General features: G+C 37.7%; 1 protein-coding gene across 1 annotated transcript in view; it reads left to right on the forward strand.

Annotated features, from left to right (window-relative positions):
• Positions 1-25,465, forward strand: part of LOC122794923 (probable ATP-dependent RNA helicase DDX60) — a 2,818,219-nt gene that overhangs the window by 1,290,690 nt on the left and 1,502,064 nt on the right. The window contains exons 15-16 of the mRNA XM_044063516.1: positions 13,344-13,502; positions 13,615-13,764. Coding sequence (XP_043919451.1) covers positions 13,344-13,502; positions 13,615-13,764 — 309 coding nt within the window. The remainder of the gene's footprint in view (positions 1-13,343; positions 13,503-13,614; positions 13,765-25,465) is intronic.

Here is a 25,465-nt window from a genome sequence, read left to right on the forward strand (position 1 = left end):
CTCTAAACATTGCTGGAAATATTTATCTTTTTCTTCGGAATCAAATCACAACAAACTTACGGGTGCTAGAAATTATGAAGAATAGATACAAATGATAATGGAAATCCCTGCAAACTTAACCAGAAAATTCAACTAATCACTTTCCTTCTCTCATTTCTCTCATGCTAGCTCAAGGAGTCATAAATTTTGTTCCAGATTCTTGAAAAAGAAGAAACATTTTCATAGTCTACAAGAAGGATGGAGCCTGAAAACTAGTGCTGGATTTGTCTGTCCTAAACCTTTACATAAAGCTTCCAAAGATCAAGATTCGTACCCTGCACTCTGTTTTTCTTCTGATTCCTTGTCTATGCATTTGATAACACTATACCTAAAAGATGGATGCCACCACATTCCATTTCACAAACAATTGAGATGTTTTTGCTTCTAGTGCACATTTTCAATTCTTTTCTTTACCCTTTGATGTTTATCTGGCTCCAACAGTATTCACAGTGTCTAGCACCAATGATTTCTTTTTGCAGACAGCATGACAACTACATTTTTTACAGTTATACATTTGCCTTATTTTTGTGGACTGTTTTGATAAATGTCAAAAATCTTTTCTGTTTTTTAGAACTCTGAAATCTAGGCTTTCATAGGTTCATAGATAAGTACTAGACTAGCTGCCCTTGTGGGCCATTTAAACCTAGTCAGTTTCCCTCAAAGGTGAGAATCAAACCCTGAACTTTATACCCTGTGTCTGTGAGGTAAACATTTTAACCATTATGCCAATCCCCAACTTCTAAGACTTGGAGAAGTTTTCTGTCTTTCCTTCTCACAGAATCACATTTCTAGATTGCCTGTTAGATACTTCAGTAATGATAGCTCATCATCCTCCAGAAAAGATTTTACCACTCTCATTTCCTACATTTTTCCTAAAACCAAGGATGACTGCAAGGGAATACCTTAAGATCTAGTGAAATACGACTTCCACATTCCTGATGATTCCTCCAGCCATATTATACATGAGGAAAATACAGTAGTTTCTCAAGTCAGCATGGACTCAGCACCAACACCCTCTCTCCTTCCAAATTCCATTTGTCATGAAGGAACTACTCTGTTGAGCAGACCAAATGTTATTGAACCCAAGTTTCTGAATCTGCCCTACAATATCTGCTCAGTCTCTAACTGCATGTGCTTCAGACTTTTCTTGGGGAGCAGTATCAAAAAGAAAAGTGATGTTTGAAGGGAAATGGTGTCAGCACAGTTAGCAACAACAGTCCCAAGTCTGCAGTCATCTGAATATTAGGTGATGCAAATGCAGGAGTCAGTTGACATGTGAGAAAAATGAGACCAGAAAGGAGTGCCCCCAGTACAACTTTGAGGGACCCCACTGAAGGGTTGGTGAAGAGAGGAGTTCTTTAAGTGGTTGTGAGACTAAGTTGTTATGGATTCATTTAGATCCTTGACAATGTGTATAATTCTGTCATGGGATCTAGTATCAAATGCTTTAGTCAGATCATGGCAAGTTGCATGGGCAGATAAACTTTCTTTTTTTTTGAGCCCTCCAAACAGCTGACTGTCAGCTACACTCAGGGACTTTTGTTGTTTACTGGGTCTAAAAAATCCAACAAACCTCCCTCCAACTTTGTCTGACACGTATTTAAGGCCAATGAAGATATTGAGGCACCCCAGAGTATCATCATCTTATTTCCAAAGAGGACTTTTTTTACATTATTAGTATTACTGTTATACCCTGTGTTCCCTTTTCTCACAAAGTGGTACTTCACAGGAATGGACATGCAGTAGGCATCTTGAGATATTATTCCCACCTCTGTGGCGACAGTAAATACCCTGGCCTCCCCCCGAAGACAGTACCTTCTGCAAATCCCTGGCTATGACAAGAGATTAGTGACGAAGTGCACCTGAATGCCTACCCTCATTGGGCACACCCTATCTCCACTCACCAGTGCCAAAGACTCCAAGGTTGTGGTAGGATGGCAGAATGGTTAAGGTGTTTACCTTGCAGACACAAGGTGCAGGATTTGATTCTCACATGGGGTAATTGGCTAGTTTTAAAATGGCCCACAAGGGCAATTAGCCTAGTACTAACCTATGAACCTATGAAGTATCTAATCAAACACCAATCAAACATGAGTTGCCATGTGCATAATCCAGGCTTTATCTCTCTATGCCACAGTGCTATATGAAGGAAGATAAACCTTAATTAAAGATGGCAGTCACATACTCAGAAATAATTATGAGTTTAAGCATGTTAGAAGTAACTTGACAAGGCCAGACTGAGTTAGGCCATAGATAAATGGTTTCAACTGCCTGACACCTTGCAGGATATGCTTGTGAGGCTGATCAGCCTGTAATTATTGGGGTGTGTGGAAGGGCACCCCCATGAATGGGGAGCACTGTAGCCTAACTCCAGATACTGGAGACATAGCCAGTTTTAATGTGATATTAGGAATGGCAAAAAGTGGTATACTAGGGTATTTTTGATTACAGAAATTAAGCTTCCTGGTACATCATCTGTTCCCATGAAACTGATTCTTCTGACTTTATAGAAGCCAGAGATGCCTATTTCAGATGTACGTTTGGGAGGAAATACATCATATGAAAGAGGAATCAGTAGGGTTATCCTTTGTGGTGTGAACTTAGCTCCAAATCAGTATACATTTGGTTTTCTTAAGGTATTTTTGTTTTAGCAAGCCACATTCTTATTTCTCCCCCTTCATTTTTTCCAGAAGTGGTTGTAGAAGGCATTAGTATTGTCACTCATCTCGATGGCAAGTTTTTTACCTCAAATTAAGGTTTGATTTTGTTGATTATTTTATTATGTTTTCTTTGGATGGATTTGACCTTATCCTTGTTGCACCTGGTTGGGTAAAGTTTGAAGGCTTTGTATGTTTTTTTTTTTTTGTTAATAATTTTTATATGTGATTATTTCTTGACTGTTTAGGTTTATTGCAGAATTTGCTACTATATTCCTGTTTCACTGGGATGCAATTATTTAAAGTGTTACAATGAGCCATGAGTGATTCTCATATTAATTACTGCAGTACAGTGGAACTGCACTACTCTGTCGTTAATGTTATGAATGGCAAAGGGTCCCTTACACAATTTTGAAATGTTCTTGTATCTGACCCATTATAAATAAGCAGGAGCAATAATGTTAATGGAATTGACAGAAAATTTAAGGTACCATACATGGGAGCCAGGTCTATAATGCAGTAACTTTTTGACAAAAGCACATCAGCATTGTATATTTGTCCTTATGCATTTATTTATCTTTCACTTGAGCTAACATTACAACACTTTTGTTACTTTAGTCTGAAAATGCCATAATGCAAGTTCTGCATCATGTGATGCCAGAAGTGAGCTGAGGGGTATATATATTGAAGTAAGTTAGTTGTCACTATCTTCTTAACTCTGAGAGTATCACATGAGAGGTCCTGTAGCAGTTAAGTTCATGTTTAGCATCATTACTAATGACTGATAGACTGGATTTTGCAGAGGCTTCTGCACATTCAGGCAAGCAGTAGTTGCATTATTTATTGTACAAGCATCTGAACTTGATAAATAGGAACATAAATCACAAAATAACTCAGTATTCCTAAATAATTTGGGGTATGTAGTACATATGTGAGTATTTATTTATATGGTTGACCCACATTTTCAAGCTTTGTCTATGGTGGTGAGGAAATCATTTTATGTTTTGCAACTTATAAGTAAGGGCATAGAATCTAGGTCCAAAGATGTTTTTATCCCACTGCATACCTCTCAACCATACCAAATTCCACAGTATATACCGGTTTTGAGGGCAAAATAATGGGGTGCCCCGAATTCACGAGCGTCCCATTTAATTCCTGATTTTTTTTTTTTTTTGCTTATTTTTTTTTTGTGTGTGTTATCACCAGCCTACAGGGGCATGCATGATCATGATGACATCAGCTTCATTGGACTCAGACTGGAGGAAATATAGCAGCTGTGCAATTTTCAGTTTCACTCCACAGAGCACCCACATGCCAGGATGAGAAATGGGCTCCCAGGAAAGAAAAAAAAAAAAAGAAAACAGACCCAGAGCCCAGACTACTCTGTTTCAAATGTGCTATCTAATACATTAGTTTACTGTTGGTGTGTTTGTGTGTGTGTGTGTGTGTGTGTGTGTGTGTGGTTCGTTATTGGCACTGCAGCTCGCAGACACCATGTATCTGTTTTATTGTAAATTATTTTTATTTAAGCAGACGACCGCTCAGTGTATTATTCTAAATCAAATGTGCTAAGCTATATCTGATGCACACTAGTTTTAAGCGGTATGAGTATGATACAGTCTAGTTTATGCTCGGTGTGTGTGGTTATTTTATTCAAGCAGTTAAGCGGATGGCCAGCTGGTTTGTTATTAGCAACACCGCAGCAGCTATTATTTAAGCAGATGACCATTTTGTTACTGGCAGCAGATTGGAGGGAATATAGCAGCAGCTGTACAAATTTAAGTTTCGGTCTGCAAAGTACCCACACACACATGCCAGGATGAGAAATGTGCTCCCTCAGCCTCCCAGGTAAGAGAAAAAAAAAAAAGAAAGAAAACAGGCCCAGAGCCCAGACCACGCTGTTTCAAATCTAATACACTAGCTTACTCTCGGTGTCTCGTGTGAGTGTGTGTGTGTGTGTGTGTGTGTGTGTGTGTGTGTGTGTGTGTGTGTGTGGGAGGTCATTATTGGCACTCGCAGACACCATGTTTTATTGTGTCTTTATTTATTTTATTTAAGCAGATGACCACTCGTTGAACTAAACTTTGTTCATAATTAGAGCCAAGATAATCAAAATAAAAATTATTTTGAAAAATCGCATCAACAGGCAGGAGAATAATTTAACTGTAGTCTTTTATAGCTAGTGGAATTTATTTCTCCATAGCATATACTTCTAAAGGTGCACACAGTCATTTCTGGTCTAGAAAAAGTATTGAGTCAAAGCAATTAGAAAGGCATGCACATCAGAAGCTGTGTTTGCTTTTCATCTGTCTTTAATGAATTCTAATTCAAAAGTGCTAAGCTATGTCTGATACACACTATTAATTTTAAGCTGTATGATACACTAGTTTATGCTCGGTGTGTGTGGTTATTTAAGCAGTTAAGGTAGATGGCCAGCCGGTTCTTTACTGGCAGCACCGTAGCAGCTATTATTTAAGCAGATGGCCAGTTTGTTATTGGCCGCAGCTGTATTTTATTTAAGCAAGCAGGGTGTTCGATTTAAGGAGATGTATTTTCTTTAAGCAAGCAGGCAGGGTTTTTGCAGATGTATTTTATTTAAGTAAGCAGGGTGGTCAGATGTATTTTATCAGATGGCCAGTTCGTTATTGGCAGCAGTTATTTTATTTATTGAAGTGGGCAGGATGCTATTTTATTTAAGCATAAGTTCGTTATTGGCAGCAGCTATATTTATTCAAGCAGGGTGCTATTGTATTTAAGAGCAGATGGCAGGATGCTATTTTATTTAAGAGCAGATAGCCAGTTCGTTATTGGCACCAGCTATTTTATTTAAACAGTTGAAGGTTCATTATTGGCACCAGCTGTTATGTGTGTATGTGTATGTGTGTGTGTGTGTGTGTGTGTGTGTGTGTGTATGTGTGTATCTTGTCTGTTCTTCTTAAAATTTGTGGTTTTCTAGCAAATCACAAGAACTGAATTCACTAAATAATGATAGCCATTCAAGTTTCGGTCTTCCTATCTTTCAGGAAAGGCGTGGTAGCACAAAACATTTTATTCTAACAACTTTTCTATGATTATACAAGCAATGTTCAAAATGTATCCCTGGTTTTGGGCCTCCCCACCAATAAATGTTGGCTTTTTGAAGATCCGTGTGCTGTATATTTTTTCCGTGGGAGAGTAGTTTAGTGCTGCTTGTGCTACTAACAACTCAAGCAGACTTGGCATAACAGGTAGAATACTTGCTTTTGATGGAGAAGGCTTTGGGTTCTACTCCCACAGTATGTAGATGGATTGCTGATACCGTATTGTGTTGTACTTTTTTAAAGGGGGTGGATGCTGCAGTCCAGAGGATCTTCTCCTGGCGGAGATACCTAGTAACTATGAACCTATCAGTTTGCCATTCATTCCCTATTGCAATATTCCTAGCTTATCATTTTTGTTATGTAACATAGGCAATTTATTTTTTAAGGGCAACAGGTACTTTATTTGTAGATAAAACAATGAACTATGAAGTTGTTTGCTAGCAGCAACCCCTTCATTAGTTATAGAGCTCTTTAATGTGGAATTATTAGATGACTTTTACCTCTGCAGAGATTGTGCATATTTACTGATACTGGTGAATTGTAGAAGATTAAATGGACTTTTATGAAGGAAATGTTCTGGATTGGGCAGTTTTGTCATTATTGGTTTGTGCATTTTGTTTCACTTCTTACTGGAAAAATGTTCAAAACAACAAATTTAAAGCGGACTGTAACAAAGTGTGCTATATTATAAAAGGACTACAATTTAATACAATCAGGAAGGTGTATCAAAGAACATATGTGTTTTGTGTGCAAGGGGTCTGTGATTTGAAAACAGTCCAAAGGTAATCTTTATCCGCCACTGGCCAGATGCATTTTCTTTGAATGTGGGTTTCAATGCTGTTACAAATAAATGTGAGTTTAAAGGGCAGAGAAGTTTTAATACTAAGTCTATTTTTCATTGTGAGATTGTATTGCTTTGTTTAACAGATGACCAGATGTCTATTAGTGTTTGTTCTGTAAAATGTAAAATAAACGTTTTAAATGAAATCCAAATAATCACTGTAGAAGTAAAGCAGTATGCACTTTGTGTTTATGATAAATGGGGTGAAATAGCGAAGTAATGGGACATTGGAATGGCTGCAGGAGGGAGGGCTATGTATGGGGGGGCCCCATCCGACCATGATTTTGTGAGGGGGGAAGGGGGCAAACTCAATGACAGCCCTAGTTGGCACAAACAAACTCTAGGTATGCCACTGATCAGTAGGATATGGAAAATGACTTTTGGAGGTCCTAGCAAACTATAATATTCTTTTGCTAAGATTAGAATATTGCCTACCATTAAATACCCTACATTTACTACAAAACCCACATACTGCAAGTCACCAAAAACAAAATCCTAAAGTTCATAATCTTTCCCTTCCCAGTGAACATTATTGCTACACATTTCAAAAAAAAATGGTTACCATTTACTACAGCTTTTAGGCTGGGGCTATATTTTGGTTGTCTGTTCTTCAGTTTGCGTTTGAAAGTTGGTATCCCACAATTCCATTTGGAGTGGGTGGGGTTATATAATTATATATGCCAATGTTATGCTAATCAGCGTTCAGATTTGTACCTATTTTTCATGGGCCTTTGTCCAGATTTTTGATGTTTCCAGGTTGAGCGGTATGTTCCACTGTACTGCACCCTTGTAAGAACAGTGAAACAATACAGTGCTCCCTTTTGGTAGGTACCTGACCAGGCATATGCAGCAACCAAAGCGACTTCAGAGGTTCCTTACAAAAAGAATACAATGCATAACAAACCTGCCTTATGCAGAGCACCTTAAAGACCTTTCCCCTCTACTCAGTCTGCTATAGATTGCTGAGGGGTGGTCTATGCCTGGCTTACAAGGCATATGCAAACTCCACACTTTTGAGTCTTATACATATTCATAAGTCAAAGAGTACCAGAAATACAAGGTCTAGGGACCTGAATTTTGTCTTTGACTTAAACAGAACATGCTACAGAGACAGATATGTGTCCCAGAGACTGCCGCTCCTATGGAACAGGCTTCCCATCCACGTGAAGCTGAGTTCATCTATTAAAACAAATGTGAGCACCAAAAACACCAAAGCAAGCTTTCCACTGCTAAGAAACAGCCAACGGAGGTACTGGATAAACGATTTTATTGTTCAACACCAACTGTTTTTAAAAACTTTGCTTTTCAGCAAAAAACTGACTCCTGGTAGAGCACAAGTACAGAAATAAACCAAGCAGGTTAAATCGCTTTGCTATTCAGCACAATACTGACCCTTGGTAGAGCACAAACACCTGAAAATATCCACACAGATTGACTTTGCTTTTCAGCACGAAACTGACTCCTGGTAGAGCACAAGTACAAAATTGGTCCAAGCAGTTTAAATCGTTTTGCTTTTCAGCACAATCCTGTCTCTTGGTAGAGCACAACTTCATTGAATAAACACCAAACAGTTTAAATCTTTTCAGCACTGTCTGACCTCTTGGTAGAGCACAAATACGTGAACAAATCCAAACAGTTGAATCAAGCGCTTTCGCTTGGTCTCATTGCCAAGCTTTTTCAAGATCAAAAAGTAATGGATTTCTAACATCTTTTATAGGGACAATTAACCATCATGTGATAGCTAGATTAATTAAGTTCTTAAAGTTACACAAAACATTTCAAACTAGCAGTAAACAGTATACTTGCTACTGCTGTGAATATACCAGTATTACTCCGTAAAATGGAAAACCTTAAATAAAACATGTGAGATCACTTTACTGTGCTTATCACTACATTTACATTCAAAAGTTTTAATATTAAAAATTAAAAAAGTGTATAAAAATATATATATAAAAATGTATAATAAATATATATAAAACTATATGAATATACACCAAGTTTATAAAACAATGCCCAGCAAATAGTGTATTTAATTATTTAATTATGGGGCCATATATAACAGTTTTAAAATGTTTAAGTAAATTGATTGTTAAATAAATTAATTTTAAATGGAGATCGATGCAGTTTAAAATTGTGTTATTTTAAGGATTATGCTTATTTTAAAAAACACACTAAAAATGAATTTGCAAACTTTAAATTATTATATGGCTTGAAAAAATGACTTGCAATCATAGATTATTAGGAAATTTTATATGAAGCTTTCATGCACAACTATTAAAACACTATACTAGAAACAGATTAATACACATTTGATAACATCTTAATTCATGACAATGCCTCCTTGATATATACATCACAATCTGGCCATTCTTAGCTTAAGAACACTTTTAATGTTTATACTATCATTTAGACTGGGACTTGTGGCAGCATCCAATTTAAGTTGCCACAACAATTCCTTGTATTCCAAACGCGTTTCCCAGTCTCCCCCTCTACTATCCACTTGCACCTGTTCTAACACTATGAATTTTATGGACATTTCAGGACAATGTAATAGGTGTTTGTAAAAGGCATTTGTGTCTTTTTTCTTTGAAACCTCATACATGTGTTCATAAATCCTCTTTCTCAGAGACCTTTCTGTTTTTCCTATATAGAAACTGTGGCACTTGGTGCAATAACCTAAGTAAACAATCCCTTGTGTTGCACAGTTTGTGTGAATACTGGCTTTGAAACAAAAACTCCTAGATGGAATAAATAAGGAATCACTATTTATAATGTGTGCACATTGTTTACAGCTTCCACATTTGTAAGTGCCTTTTTTCAACTTCCTGTTGTTACTAGTTCTTTCTGGCTGTTGAAATTTCTCAAACAATTCCTTTATGTTAGTGTCCCTACGCCTTGTAAATTTTGGATGCTTCGGATATGTTTACATAATTCATCGTGTCCAGTTAGAACCGGCCAAAATTTATTAATCACCCCTTCAATTTGCTGTGAATCAGTTGAGTAGGTGTGAGTGTAACTGTTAGTGAATGCTGTTGTATTACTCACGCTAGAATTCACTACATTACTCTGGCCTAAACCTAATAAAGGAGGAAATTTTTGCTCTCTATGCTCAATAACTTCTTTGCTCAATGTGTCTATCAAGTCTTCTGGATACCCCCTCTCCAAAAACATGTTTTTTATTGTCACCATTTCATCAATAAAGAATTCTAGGGTGCTGGACATTCTTGAAGCTCTTACCATTTGCCCCTTAACTATACCCTTCTTTTGATAGAAAGGGTGACCACTTGCATAATGTAAATAAGTATTGGAAAAAGTGGGTTTCCTATACAATTTGGATGTGAACCTGTTGTTGACACAGTCTTTAGAAATTGTAACGTCCAGATAATTCATTTTTTCTTCACTTATATTGTACGTAAATGACAGGAAATTAGTTGTGGAATTAATGTATTCAAAAAATTCCATAAATTGTGTCTCAGTGCCTGTCCATAAAATACTTATGTCATCCAAAAACCTTGTATAGTGCTTAATGCATTCTTTCCATTCAGTTGAGAAGATGAATTCCTGTTTCCATTTATGTAATATTATATTGGCATACATAGAGGCGCAAGGTGCCCCCATTGCCACCCCCTTCCTTTGTCTATAAATTTCTCCATTAAAAAACATGAAATTGTTCTTTAAAATAATCTCCATGAGCTCCACTAGTAGATTGATAGTATTAGTTGACAAATTTGATTCTCTAACTAGTGTATCAATAAACCATTCCAGTCCTTGTTCATGGGGAATACTCGGGAACAGGTCTACGACATCAGTGGTAATTAATAATAGGTCCACTTGAAATAATTCACTCTGAATACTTCTTAGGAAATCCCAAGAATCTTTACATATATATTGCAGTGTAGTGGCAAAACTTTTCAATTTGTAATCAACAAATTTTCCTATGGGCTCCAAAACACCTCCTTTTCCTGAGACAATGGGCCTGAATTTTAATGGTTCTAGGTCTTTATGTATCTTTGGAATTCCAAAAATTATTGGGATTTTAGGTTTGCTGACATTTAAATAATTATAAAGTTCTTCGTTGATGAACCCTTGTAATAAATGATCCGTTAAAGTGTATTTAATTTTAGAGTAAGCCAGATTTACTTCATTTCTAGAAACTAGTTCATATTTTTCAGAGTTTTGCAATAAATCAAACATGTACATTTCATACTCTTGTGTATACATCAAGACTAACCCCCCTCCCTTGTCTGGTTTCATGGTCCTACACTTTTCTTTCCTTAAAAACTGTATTAGTGATATTTCTTCAGCCTTCATATTCACTGGTAATCTTTCTACTCTTTTATTAATAATCTTTCTTATCTCTATAGTGGCCATTTCGTCGAATATTTTTAAGCATGGGTGGGTTGGGGGATTAAAAGTACTGGCTCTTACTAGTGTGTTTCTATTGTGGGGCTGTCCATTGAAACTTAAAATTAAATTCATCTGTCTTACAAATAATTTTAGGTCTACTAGAGCTTTTGACAATTCATTTGGATAGGCAGGGATAAAATGTAGTCCTTTTGTGAATAAATCAAAATATTCATTTTTGATTTCCACTTCTGTAAAATTGTATATCATAAAATTTTTATGTTTAACTAGATTAAATTTTTTAACCTCTTCATTCTCGTGTGAATTTGTCACTCCCTGACCATCATCAATTAAAGAGCTGATGTTAATACCACCTAAATCTAAGTTTTCCTCCAGTTCTGTTGCTGATAATTCTCCCCCCTCCCCATGAACCTGTCCTGGGGAAAGTGAAAATCCTGGTGTGTATTTTTCCTACTTTTTTCTGCTAATCTTTCACTCCTTCTTAATGGTTCAGTAGCTGGTTCTGCATAGTCATTTCTATATGCGCTAGCTTGCATTCGATTCCTGTTATAATCATCATTTCATTTATTTTTCATAACTACTGGGTATGCTAACCCTTCTCTATATTCATTCAAGTCTCTTTCTAACTTGCGAATTTTTCTGTTAAGGATTTTCAAACAGAATTGATCCACTTCGTCGAATACATTATCATAGCCTTTTTTGACAGATAAAAAACCTGAACTGTTGACTAATTTATCATTCATAACATTTAAATCCTTCAGAAGTGCATTAGACTTAGCTTCACATTCTTCCACCATAACTTCTAATACCTGCAAACCAGCTTTGTTGAAAATATTGACTAACTTGTCATAATACATTGTACCTGGCTGCACGTTGTTTGGAAATTTAAAACAACGCAGCCCCTTAGGTACCCTTTCAACATTAACACATTCTTTAAGGTAATTAATCTCCAACTGATTAGTTTTGTAAGAATAAAGTTTTTCTTTTAAAACATTAAACTGGTGATCAGTATCAGACTGATCTATTTGTACAGTACCTTGTTTAAACCAAAACTATTTGTCTGTCCACACATTGAAATTAAACTGGTTGTTATGGGTTTCGGAATCAAGTGGGCAATGTCCACGAACTGAATCCGCAAAGCTGCCATTAGTTTGCTGTAAAGAAGTGGAACTTTTAGTGGAGTTGTTACCTAGTTTCTTTTGAATAACAGTCGCTACTGGCGCTGTTCGCATTGCTCTCTGCTCGAGAACCTGTTCCTGGTTACCGGGTATACAATAGGAAGTCCCGCATACTGCAAGTCACCAAAAACAAAATCCTAAAGTTCGTAATCTTTCCCTTCCCAGTGAACATTATTGCTACACATTTCAAAAAAAAAAATGGTTACCATTTACTACAGCTTTTGGGCTGGGGCCATATTTTGGTTGTCTGTTCTTCAGTTTGCGTTTGAAAGTTGGTATCCCACAATTCCATTTGGAGTGGGTGGGGTTATATAATTATATATGAAAATGTTATGCTAATCAGCGTTCAGATTTGTACCTATTTTTCGTGGGCCTTTGTCCAGATTTTTGATGTTTCCAGGTTGAGCGGTATGTTCCACTGTACTGCACCCTTGTAAGAACAGTGAAACAATACAGTGCTCCCTTTTGGTAGGTACCTGACCAGGCATATGCAGCAACCAAAGCGACTTCAGAGGTTCCTTACAAAAAGAATACAATGCATAACAAACCTGCCTTATGCAGAGCACCTTAAAGACCTTTCCCCTCTACTCAGTCTGCTATAGATTGCTGAGGGGTGGTCTATGCCTGGCTTACAAGGCATATGCAAACTCCACACTTTTGAGTCTTATAGATATTCATAAGTCAAAGAGTACCAGAAATACAAGGTCTAGGGACCTGAATTTTGTCTTTGACTTAAACAGAACATGCTACAGAGACAGATATGTGTCCCAGAGACTGCCGCTCCTATGGAACAGGCTTCCCATCCACGTGAAGCTGAGTTCATCTATTACCCAGCACAAGCCAGACCTTTAGCAGAGGAAAAGAAAATTTACACCGGGCTTAGCACCTATGTGTCTTATGGACAGATGTAGCTTATAAACACCTGGCCATTAATGTTGAATTTGGATACAGGACATCATTATTCTTTCAGGAAAACCTGTCTAGGCTTAGAAAGACCCCCTCCCCCAGGTCGTTAGCCCAGTAACAATCTATGAATCTATAGATCTATGAATCTATATTTATAATGGCAAATACTACCTTGTAGAACTTTGTAGACAATATTGCACAAGCTAATCAAGTACAAGATGCATGAAACACATTTGTAGCTTACATTGTTCAGTTTTTTTTCATTTCATATTTGTAGAAGCAAGGAATTAACACTAGAACAGTTACTTGCTCAAACTACGCAGTTGGAATTGGATCTGCTCGTTTTCAGTTGCAGTACATGAGCCATTACCTTAAAAGAGAGGAGAGAAAAGATCCAGACCCCAGAATTCATCACTTTATACCGGATACTTGGCAGGTAGTTTTAAATAAATAACATGTATCAAATTAAATCATCATAGATTTTAATGTTTTCTTATTGTTTATGTAGTTACTTAGATGTGTATTAATACAATATCATGATTTCACAGAGAGAGCTTATGGACATTGTAGACAACAATGAATCTGCCATTATAGTTGCTCCAACTTCATCTGGGAAAACATATGCATCATATTATTGCATGGAGAAAGTCCTAAGAGAAAGTGATGACGGAGTTGTGGTTTATGTTGCTCCAACAAAGGTAAAGTGTTTAGAATATGTTCTTGCTGCACATACATTTTATTTCTTCATAGTAAACAGGGAAGCACATAGAATCCAGCTGTTCTGATCTCATGGCACTTTTCAAAATGGTGAAATTCAAAGGCTTTAGTTCAGTACCTTAATCACAGTAGTGCATTGTCTATACTATACAGCACTGTTTAAGAAGTGACCAGTTGTAAACAACATCATAAAGTTCAATAGCTTTATGACTAGGTGTTCTTAAAGAACAATGCTGCAAATGGGCATTGTACCCAAGAGTAAATGTTTGCCCAATGGAACTATGGGGGGGGGGTATATGTATGACTCCCAAGTATGCAACAAAGTTTGGAAGGTTTAGTATTTTGCTTGGAAGTGTTTACATAAATATTTTTTTAGCCCAAAATCAATTTTCCATAGGTAGATGGCAAATGTTGCAGGTACAATGGAGAAGAAAGAAGTAACTGGGAACAAATGTTTTGGAAGTGTAATCAGTTGGCAAATTTTAAAAATTCCCTTCAGAGTACTGTGTCAGAAATATTGTGTGAGTAAATGGGTGTAACTAAAGAAATGATCCTTTTTGAGCTGGGAAACAGGATCTGAATTGCCTAAACAAAGTAAGGCCTTGTTAAATTTAATTCTATTCGGCACCAAAAAAAGCAATTACTGAAAAGTGTAAATCAAAGTCTAAACCAACTGTTCTGAGTAACAGACATAAAAGAACTGGAAGTGGGATCGTTAAAAAAAGGAAGGAACAAATTACATAGAAATAAATGGAAATTGTGGGAAAAATAAATGCGGAATAGTGCTCTAGAGGAGGAGGTGTGAGGATGAAGGGAAGACAGGAATTGATATACAGTGACTGTCCATTAACATTCTAAAATGAGCACGCTAATTGGCCAGCCCAACCAGCGTGCCCATTATATGTACCAACGGAAAAAGATCCAGTCGCCTGGACATTTTTCCATTGGTATATTCTTTAATTTTAACCTTTTTTCAACAAAAATAAAAACAAAATTTGTAGTCCAGACTCCATACATACGAAAGAGACACCATGCAGAAAATACAAGGGAAATCAGGTACGTTGTTCAAACTAAAGACACGTACCTGATTTCCTTTGTATTTCATCCTTTCTGTCTCTCTCCTACCCTAAACTTCCCGAACTTTTTTTTTAATAAAAAAAAAAAAAAAAGGAAAAGCAGAGCAACAGAGATCTTCTTTTCTCCGTTGCTTACTTTCCTGAGCACTGATGTACTGGGTATGCATGGAAATGCAAGTCCCATACTCATGCACAGAACATCAACACAAGGAAGCAGTATACCACCAGCCGCGGAAGAACAGTAATGCGCCATTATACAAAGACATTATTCAAGAAAAGTAAGTATTTTTGTCTTAAATAATGTCATTGTATAATAGCAGTAACCGACTCTGTGGTTGTGGTATATTGAAATTTACCCATGGTTGGCTTTATTTAATCACTCTGGCTTCGCCCTCGTGATTAAACCATGCCAGCCGTGGGTAAATTTCAATATACCACACTGACGTCATCGGTTATTGCTATATTATTGTGTTTGCCTATGTCTTAAGTGATAATTTAGTAAAGGTATTAAAAAAGAGTAAATATTTGCCAGACAAAGTCAGATTTAAGTATCTTTCATGCTCATTTGTGCTCCACTTGTTTATGCATTTCAACAGTCTGTGCACATCTTTGCTTTACAGTGAATTAAGCAGCCAAAGAATTGTATAAAAAACATGAATACAATATTGGATTTGAAAGTATGCAAAACTAAAAGCCTAATACTACAACAGTTACAGTCAGTTACTACTGACAGGGAATTACTTATGGTGTACCACCTGTTTCAAAGTTTAGCTGTTTACCTTACAAGAAGGAATTTTTAAAGTCATGCCTCGTCTATTTTCCAATGAGAACTTCTTTGATTATTACTCAGTTTAGCTTAAAGCTGAAACTGTGTAAATTGTTTATTGAAGTGTGTACACTTCTTATGGTGTTTTGCAGTACAAGCTATATTGATGTATGTTGTTCTTTTGAATTTTAAAATAATTATTTCTTGGAAAGAAGTCCTGCTTGTCTGCTAGAATAATTCAAACTCATGTGAGAGCATTTTCTTAAACTCTGTCTCTGCTATGAATTTGTCTTCCAGTTTTGCCAGGTTTTCTATTATTACCCTTCTTATGGTTCATGGGAGGTAGCATGCATCTGTGCAAGAGTTCAGGTGGGAGTAGAAGTCTGTTTGTTGATCACATTTCCAAAGGGTGGTGAACTTTTAAATTTCCTACTGTCCTCTGAAAGGGCAAGAGATTTGTATTAGAGGAAGCCCAGAAACATAGTGGCATTGGCTGTAGATTTGGGATGGGTTGTATTGGAAATATGATGGCTTGGTGGTGTTACCTGAGTAGAGCAGATAGAAGTAATATTGTTCATAGATTCATAGATATATATACACTAGGCTAACTACCACCAGGGTCTTTATAAGTCTAGGTGCACAACCGAACCCAAATGCATATCCTTTAAAGACGTTTGTCTAAACTGGAGGGGTATTCGGTTAGGAGGAGTATGTTAGTTAGGGGGTTGTTAAATAGTTGTATGGGGGGGCATGTTATTTAGGGAATGTTTATTGTTAACCTCTGTCTATAAGAGACAGCTCAAGGATGAATTTACAGTTTCCCATCCAATAGTCAAGGTTACATTTGAATCGCGTTAGGGATGGACTCTGTTTCACATGGATGGGAAGTCTATTACAGAGCATGAGGATCCTTTGAGACACGTCTGTCTTGCTAATGTGTTCTTTTTATGTTGCAAGCAAAGTTTAAATCTCTGGATCTAGTGTTTTTGGTGCTGTTCATTTTTGTGGCTGCACAAAAGCTCTAACCAGACTGTATAGAAGAATGCCTCATATGCTAAGCACAGATAACCTTTCAACAATCTGTAGGAGACCGAATATAGAGACAGGGCAATCTGTATAGGACAATGTGCTAATACCCTGGATCCTGTTGGTGAGGAACCTCTGTGGGTGTTCCAGCTGTTTCATATGCCTAGTCAGGTACATGTCAAATGGGGCATTGTATTTAATTATGGGTCTGACAAGGGCTATAACTTCCTTGGACCTGGACATCATACATTTACTTATAAGTTGGGCAATGTAGAATGATATTTCTAACTACCTTGGCTGTGTGTTGGTCAAAGGCAAGATTACCGTCTGTATATGTTCCCAGCTCTCTAACTACTGGGTTAACTCTTACAGGCATACCTCTCAAGTGTACCTCATTATGAGGAACGTACTTCATTTGGGGTCTTAAAAAGTTCATGTTCCACAAAGTTCCACATTGAAAGGCTCTGTCACACATTCATTGTTAGAAATGTTTTAACTGATATCCATGGTAAATATAAAAAAATCATATTAATTCATTAAAAGATCTATTGTATGAGCAAAACCAGCATATTTTAATAATTGTATGATCTTCCTAGCTGAAGTTGTTATTACGCTGTTGGTATGTGTTCCACATTTTGCCCATTTGTTCTACATTATGAGGACCAGTGTTCCTCATTTCAGAGACGGAAGGTTGAGAGCTATGCTTACAGGTGTCTTATCAATTGCCTGGGTGGATATTCTTCCAAAATGCACTATAATGCACTTCTTTGCATTAAGTTTTAATCTGTGGCTTTGTTTCCTGTCATTTATCTGTGTTAGACCTGTTTGCAGGATATTTGTGTCATGGAGGGAATGTATGATAACTCCCAATTTGCAGTCATTTGCAAACTTGGTGAGCCAGAGGCTCTTAACATTAGCCATGACTTCCAAGAAGTAGATGCTAAACAGGAGGTGACCCAGTCACCTGCCTCTTGGTGGAGGTGGTCTCACCAATCCTGACTTCTGGGGTCCATTCTGTGAACCAGCTGGGAATTCAGCAAGTTATGTATACATTTATGCCTAGTTCTGTGAGTTTTTCCACAATACCTGACTGAGGTATTGCATTGAATATATTAGTCAGATCTAGGTAGGTGGTATGTACCATTTTCCCTTCATCTATTGCCTTAGTTATCTTCTCAAAGAAGTCTCCAGGTTATGTAGGCATGACATTCCCTTGACAAAACCAAACTGGGATGGATTCAGTATCTGTAGGTTGTCATTACCTTTATTGGTCATTTCCATTTTAAATTGTTCAATGGCTTTGCATATTAGACTAGTCAGACTAATGGGTCTTTTGTTTCTATGGTCAATTAATGGTCAACTGTTGTGAAAGATAACCTTTGCCATTCTCCATTTGCTTGATAATTAGCCTTTTTTTTAAATAAGAAACATCTTTATTAAATTATCATGTATGACGTAGGCAATCTTACATTTATATAAATGAAAATATACCATACCGACACAATTTCAGTTGCAAACATTATACTTTATAAACCATGCTGAAACAACCATAGCTGCAAACATTATACATCACTCATAATATATCCAGTCATTGTCAATCATACATTACATAGCTCATTCAAATCCAGCCTTCTATTAAACCTTGTTCCTCCTCTGCATGTATTGATTCCACAATTCCCATTTTCCTATGTAATTTGCTCCAACCTTTTTCAAAAGATCCCAATTCCAATTGTTTTGTCTCTATTACTGTCTTTGTTACTTCTAGTAAAATTGGTTTAGACTTTGATTTCCATTTTTTAGTAATTGCTTTTTTTGGCAGCCATTATAATTAGACTCAGCAAGGCCTTACTATGTCTAGGCAATTCCGATTCTGTATCATAGTTCAAAAAAATAATTTCCTTAGTTAGAACAATTTGCTCACCCAGTATCTCCAACAGAGCAGTCTGCATGTAATCATTAAAATCTGACAACTCATTACATTCCCAGAAAATATGTTCCCAGTTACCTCCTTCTTCTCCATCACACCTCCAACATTTTCTGTCTACCTGAGGAAACATTATTTGGACTCCACTTGGGGTATAAAAATACCTGTGTAAACACTTCCAAGCAAAGATCCTAAATCTTCTAGACTTTGTTGGGTACATAGCATGTTTTGAAGCTGTAGTTGAAAAGTGACTCAAGTGGTCCTGATAGGTCAAGTTTCATGTTATTTTAGGAGACAACCTAGGATATTGTCAGGCCCCATTGAGGCTGTATTTTGACGTTAGTGAGCACCACTATGACCTGCTCCCTGCTGATAGAGAGGTTATGCTGGTAAGAATTTCACTGGGGTGGCAGAGGGGTAGTGAGATCTGAAGTTTGAACTGAGCTTGTTGACTAAAAGATTCTTTGTGGCACTCTGTTCAGTGAAGATGGTACCATTGACTACCAGTTTTGCACAGTATTGCATGCTACATTTCGGACATAGCTGTAGAAGGCTTGTGGTTGTTTTAAGCCTGAGAGGATATATTGGCCTTGTAATTGTACTTATTTGATTTATTTAGTTCTCTTAGTTTCCTTTTTAGCTTAATTAGTGAACTCTTGTAATTACGAGAGTTGCTCTTTCTGATTTTGGCCATCATTTTCCATTTGTTAAATATGCTGTTAAGATTAGGAGTCCACCAATGAGGTTTGTTTTTGGGGGTTGTTTTGGGCTTACGTCTGGTAGGTGCAGCAGTTTCTAGGTGGCCATTTACATGTTTGTACAGTGTTTCTGTGAACAAATCTACATAGTTTGTTGTGAACTCAGGGTTAGGTGGGGCATTGAATTTTGACAAACTGTCACTAAGTAGGATGTAATTTGCTTTAAAATAATTCCTAACTGTAACCGGTTTTGCTGGGTTTTCCAAGTTGAGAATGAGTTGAAGTAGATCTGTATCCCTAGTGGGGGGTGGGGGTGGGGTAGATACTATATAGTTCGGGGAACTGAGGTTTATAGTTTTATACATGGGTAATTTGAATTAACCTTGGATGATTGTGTTTGGTTCGATGCCTAAGGTATTACAGTGGTTTTGGTAGGTTTCATTGATAGTGGGGAGCTCGGGGTGGGGGGATGTATAGCTTGCAGTGATGTGATAATTTGATTTATTTACTTACACTATGATATCCTGGATTTAAAGGTCATTATCACGTTGGAGCTGTCATGAGGTGATGGGGTTTCAGATAGTCAGAGATATGACCCTGCTTTCATGGAAAGACCTGAACAAGTTTGAGATGCTAAATCCAGGCTAAGATCGACTCTTTTCACAATATTGGAACCACGTTTTGGTGACTAGACGGGTATGTGCATGCTTGGGAACCAGGAAGGCCTTCTGAGAAGGAGCCATAGAAAAAGCTTTAACGATTGCCATCTTCTTTACCATTTATTTATGTATTTATGTTTGTATTCTCAAGTTGTCTAGTTGTGAAGCTGTATTTTTAGTGGAACTCCAAGGACAAATATCCAAAGACAGTAAGACTAAATGCAGCAGTTGAAAAGGAAAACATTGTATTTAAATGGATTATGCACTGAGAAAGTGAAATATTTTCAGGGATGTAGCATGATTGTTCACATCCATAGTAAGGCATACATTAAAAGAAAACAGGTCTATATCACATAGTCGAAGTATGACAACTTTGAACGTGATATGGTCAAGACCATATGTCCGAAGTTGTCATACTTCGAACTCAAAAAAAATGAATAAATAAAAAACAGGAACAATGTCCTGACACCTGTAAGCAGGGGGCAAGCCCCTCTGCTCCCCCCGCTCTTTAAATATACCAATTCAGAGACCGCTCTACAGTGCAATAAAGGGAAAATTCCCTTTACCACATTGTAGTGCGGTCTCGGAGTTGGTATATTTAATGAGTGTGGGGGGGGCAGTGCAGCCCCCCACATGGGGGGTGCAGGGGGCTTGCCCCCCTGCTTACAACCTTTTATTTTCTTTTCTGTTATGTTTTTTTTTTTTACGTATTCAGAATTCTGTAAGTTTGAGCATTTAGGTTCGAACATATGGTGTTCTAACTTACAGAATTTCGACTACGTGATATAGACCCAAAGAAAACAGTACAGCTGCTCTAGCTGCACAGTAGGCATAGAAAAAAGAAGACAAAATTGTAACAGATATGAAACAATCTTGCAATTTTAAAACATAGTAATACTCTGTTGCAAGAGCTTAGTCACTCATGAGTTTGTTGATGGGCATAAAGCTAACAGTTAGAACTAAGCCAACATGGGAATGGAGAAAGGAGATTCTGTCTATAGGGATGACTTCAATTAGGCATTCAGACAGTAGGCAAGGAGGGCTGGAATTTATTGAGAAAACTGGCAAAAGAACCAAGGTATTGGGAGCAAATAATCAGAGAGGGAAAGGTAATAGAATATGAAGAGACCAAGAATTTATTTGAACTGCAGGCTAGAGACTGCCTTCCCTATCAAGGATTAATATGAGTTCAGGCAAAGAGAAAGAAATAGGGGAATCCTAAAATGGAGACCATCACTGGTAGAATTTTTAGTAGAATCTAGAATAGAACCTGCTGTTAAAAAAGAATAATTAGTAAAGCTTACAAAATATTACATAATAACTATAATAATCAGTCAGTGGAGGTTAGAAAGGATTGGTAAGAGAGACTGAATAAGCAATTTACAAAGAAGCAGTGGGGGGGTTACGCATGTAAACACAGCTAGAGCATGCAGACTCCACACAGAAGACATCACAACCCTGGTTTGATTCTCAGCTGAAGTGCCTTTTGTGTGGAGTCTGCATTTTCTCCCTGTGTTCACATGGGTTTCATACAGGTGTTCCTGTTTCCTCCCACATTCCAAAGACATGCGGTAGGTGGAATGGACACTCTAAATTGGCCATAGGTTTGAGTGTGTATGCAAATATATGGTGAGGATGAATTACTGGGGCAGGGCTAGCCAAATGGCAGTGGAAACCTTGGCTTTAGATGATTGTCACTATTGAAGTGACACCCTGACTCCATGTGCAAAAATTGGAAAAAGGGATTATGAATGGATGGATGCATGCATGTCTCCCAAATATGCAACACAGTCTAGAAGATTTACGATCTTTGCTTGGAAGTGCTCACATAGGCATTTTATACCCCAAGTAGACTCCAAAGAATTTTTCCTCAGGTAGACAACATATGTTGGAGGTATGGTGGGGAAGAAAGAAGTACTTGGGAACATATTTTCTGGGTATGTATTGAATTGACAGACTTTAAATATTCCTTGCAGACTGCTCTGTTAGAGATACCAGGTGAGCAAATTAGTATAACTAAAGAAATGGTTTTTTGAGCTATGTTACAAAATCAATATTGCCTAGACATAGTAAGGCCTTCCTGAGTCTAATTATGGTGGCTGACAAACAAGTAGTTACTAGAAAATGTAAATGAAAGCCTAAACCAGCTTTACTAGATGTAGTGATTATAGTAACACAAATAAAACAACTGGACAGGGGCTCTTTAGAAATGGGCAGGAGTAAATTACATAGAAAAAATGGGAATTGTGGGAATAACGCATGCAGCGGAAGAATGAGGTTTAAACGAAAGCAGGATTTGAATGAGCTATGTAATGTTTGACAATGACTAGCGAGATTATAAATGATGTATAATGTTTGCAACTAAAATTATGTTAATATGATTCGTTTCCATTTATATAAATGTATTATTCTCTGTCATATGTGATGATTTAATAAAAGTGTTTCTTGTTTTAAAAAAAAGGCTAACAGTTAGAGTGCCTCGAATCTGCATTGCCAATGCCCCAAAATCAAGATAAAGAACTTATTACAGACCAAAATACTCCTGTGAGAGAATGTACAGAAAACTACCTGGAATACAAATTGTATTAAAATAAGCACTAGTTTAGATATTTTTGAAAACACATTACAGTAATGACTATTTTAGGGCGGCCGCGGTGGTGCAGCAGTTAGCGTTGCTGCCTCACAGCAAGAGGTTCTCCGGTTCGATCTTCTTGGGGTGCCTTCTGTGCGGAGTCTGCATGTCCTCCCTGTGGTTGCGTGGGTTTCCTCCAGGTGCTCTGGTTTCCTCCCACATCCCAAAGACATGCTCTAGGTGGATTGGACACTCTAAATTGGCCCTAGGTGTGAGTGTATGCATGTGTGTGCCTTCTGTGGAAGGTTGGGCACTGGGCTGGCAACTCAACACCGTAAAACTCCATTGCCAATCATGAGCGGCCAGGTGATCTGCTGTGGCGACCTCTAATCAGGAAAAGCCAAAAGAAGAAGATTACAGTAATGACTATTTTGGTATAATGGCAGGCTGGAGGGGTATTGTTTCCCACGCTTGAAATGTTTGCAAGTATGTACTTACGAAGGTCACAAGTTGGAGTCAAAGTAAAAATCCAGATGCCATGGAAAAGTCCACATCTTAAAGCTGAAATAGCTGTAAAGGCCAAACCAAGATCTTGTGTAGTTCATAAAGAAGATGACAAGCCGCATAGAGGAAACCAGAGATGTGTGTAAGAAGTTGAAATTACAGAAAGGTGATCAAATGTGTCAAAGCCAGTCCTTTTGCAAGAAAACTGATAGGTAAAAGTGGTAGAAAGACAATCCTGAAGTGACACCCCCAAATAATGCTGTAGTGCAGCAAGAATGATTTCAAAGTAAGACCTGATGTTTAGTGTAAACTCAAGTTATATTCTATAGATATGAAACATTTGAAGCAATCAGACACATATTTTGACTACTCCACCCATCCATCCACAACCCCTTTTTCTCATTTTTGCAAATGGGGAAGGGGTGACACTTGACTATTCCAGGGTTAAAAAATATTCTAAGAATTGAACAGTTTCACTATTGAAATGCATTTTGAATATGCAAAAAATTGTATTTGATGTAATTACTCATGACATATTTCATTAGTTAAATGAACGCTGAAAGCATGTTCTTTCTCTCTTCATACGTGTGCGTGCAAGTGTGTGTGTGTGTGTGTGTGTGTGTGTGTGTGTGTGTGTGTGTGTGTGTGCGTGTATATGTCTGTGTGTCTATGTATCATGTTCAGTCTAGTGACAGGAGCCCAAACTACGTCAATCAAAGCCCAGATCAGATTAGACTCCTCACTTTCCCCTAGTGTTGTTGTGATCCTGGTGTAAGTCTTTTTCCAGGGGTATGTGACCCTGAAATCCACCCTCCAAGCCCCCATTACTGAACTATAAGCACACCAGGATCATATTAACATTGGAGAAAGCAGAAGCTTCTATCAGTCAGGAATTTCATCAAAATGTCTTTTCAGTAAAAGATATGCACCTCTCTTTCTCATACAGGCATTTTGTTTACAGCTTTAAGACATTATCATGTGGCATGCTGTGCATCTAGAGAGTTCTCCTTTGAAAAAGAACTTGTAGGTTAGAGAGCATATACTGTGTTTGTATGTTGTTTTAAGCCTCTTGACATGACATTTGTAATTAATTAAATTATTTTTTTTGTCATCTGTCGGCCTTGGAATTCTGGATACTGGCTAAGGCTCTTGCCACCCCTATAGTGCCTTTTTTAGGCAAGATTCAAATGACACATTCACCACTATAACAGGTACAAGCAAGCAAAATTTGAGGGTAATTCTACTTAAAGGTAAAAGTCTAAACTTCAAAATGCACTCACTCGGGGCACTCCTTAAAATGGAGAACATCGACATTTGTGCAGTGACAGAGACCTGGTTCAAGGCTCCAGAGAGTACTCTTGCATTACCTGGCAATAATTCATACCACACCTTTCGGCCACCTAACCTGGACCAAAGCACTAAAGGTGGAGGTGTGTCCATATACATTAAGGATATCCACACATCCAGGCTAGTTGCTCAGCATAATGCATCCGAGATTATCCAAGTGCAACTAACTCTGGGCAAGACCGCAATCCAAATTGTAGCTTGCTACAGATCCCCTACCATGCCCCAGGATTCCCACTCCTCATTTCTTGATACACTGGAAAATATTAGGTTACAACCTAACACCCTAATAATGGGCGATTTCAACTACCTCACCATTAACTGGGAAAACTACTCATGTACCAACTCTTGTGCTCAACGGATTCTGGAATTCATAAATTCCAACGCCTTGGATCAACTTATCCACACCCCCACCAGGGGCAGCAATATCCTAGACCTGGTCATAACCAACATGGGCAACCAGTGTTCCACACCAGAGGTCAATTCCTCATTGGTCAGATCCGACCACAAGCAAATCACCCTAGACATCCACATCCCACCCCCACCCCCCATTAGGGAAACCACTGTAAAAAATTTCTCCAAAACCAAGTTCACACGTCTTAAGACAGAAGTGGAAAACTTCACGACACCCATGCTGATGGGCAATAGAGATATGACTGCTGAATCCTATAAAATTGCACTTTATAAGCACTTACACGAGTGCATGGATCGTGCAATCCCTAACAGAACCAAGATGCTATCCTCCAAAAAAGGAAGCCAATCTGGTGGTCCCCTGCTATAAACAAACTCAAAAACAGAAGAAAGAAACTGTTGAAAAAAAGAGTAAAATCCCATGTTTGGAGGAACTCCATGGTCAGCTTCAGTAAGACACTGAGATCCCTCATAAAATCCGCCAAACGTAGTTACAAAAACAAAATCGCCACTGATTCTAAAGACAGCCACAAAGCATTCTATAGCTATGTCAAGAATCTTAATGGCAACACTCAGATCTGCTCTGAGTTACAGCACAATGGCACTAAATATACAGAACCAACTGATATTGCCAACATCCTGGCAGATAGGTTCAGTGTTAACTTTACCCCTCTCTCATTCCCTAAAGGGCCCATCTCTATA

The sequence above is a fragment of the Protopterus annectens genome, chromosome 2.part1 (genome assembly GCF_019279795.1).
Source record: "Protopterus annectens isolate FY-2018-M chromosome 2.part1, PAN1.0, whole genome shotgun sequence".
Taxonomy (NCBI): domain Eukaryota; kingdom Metazoa; phylum Chordata; order Ceratodontiformes; family Protopteridae; genus Protopterus; species Protopterus annectens.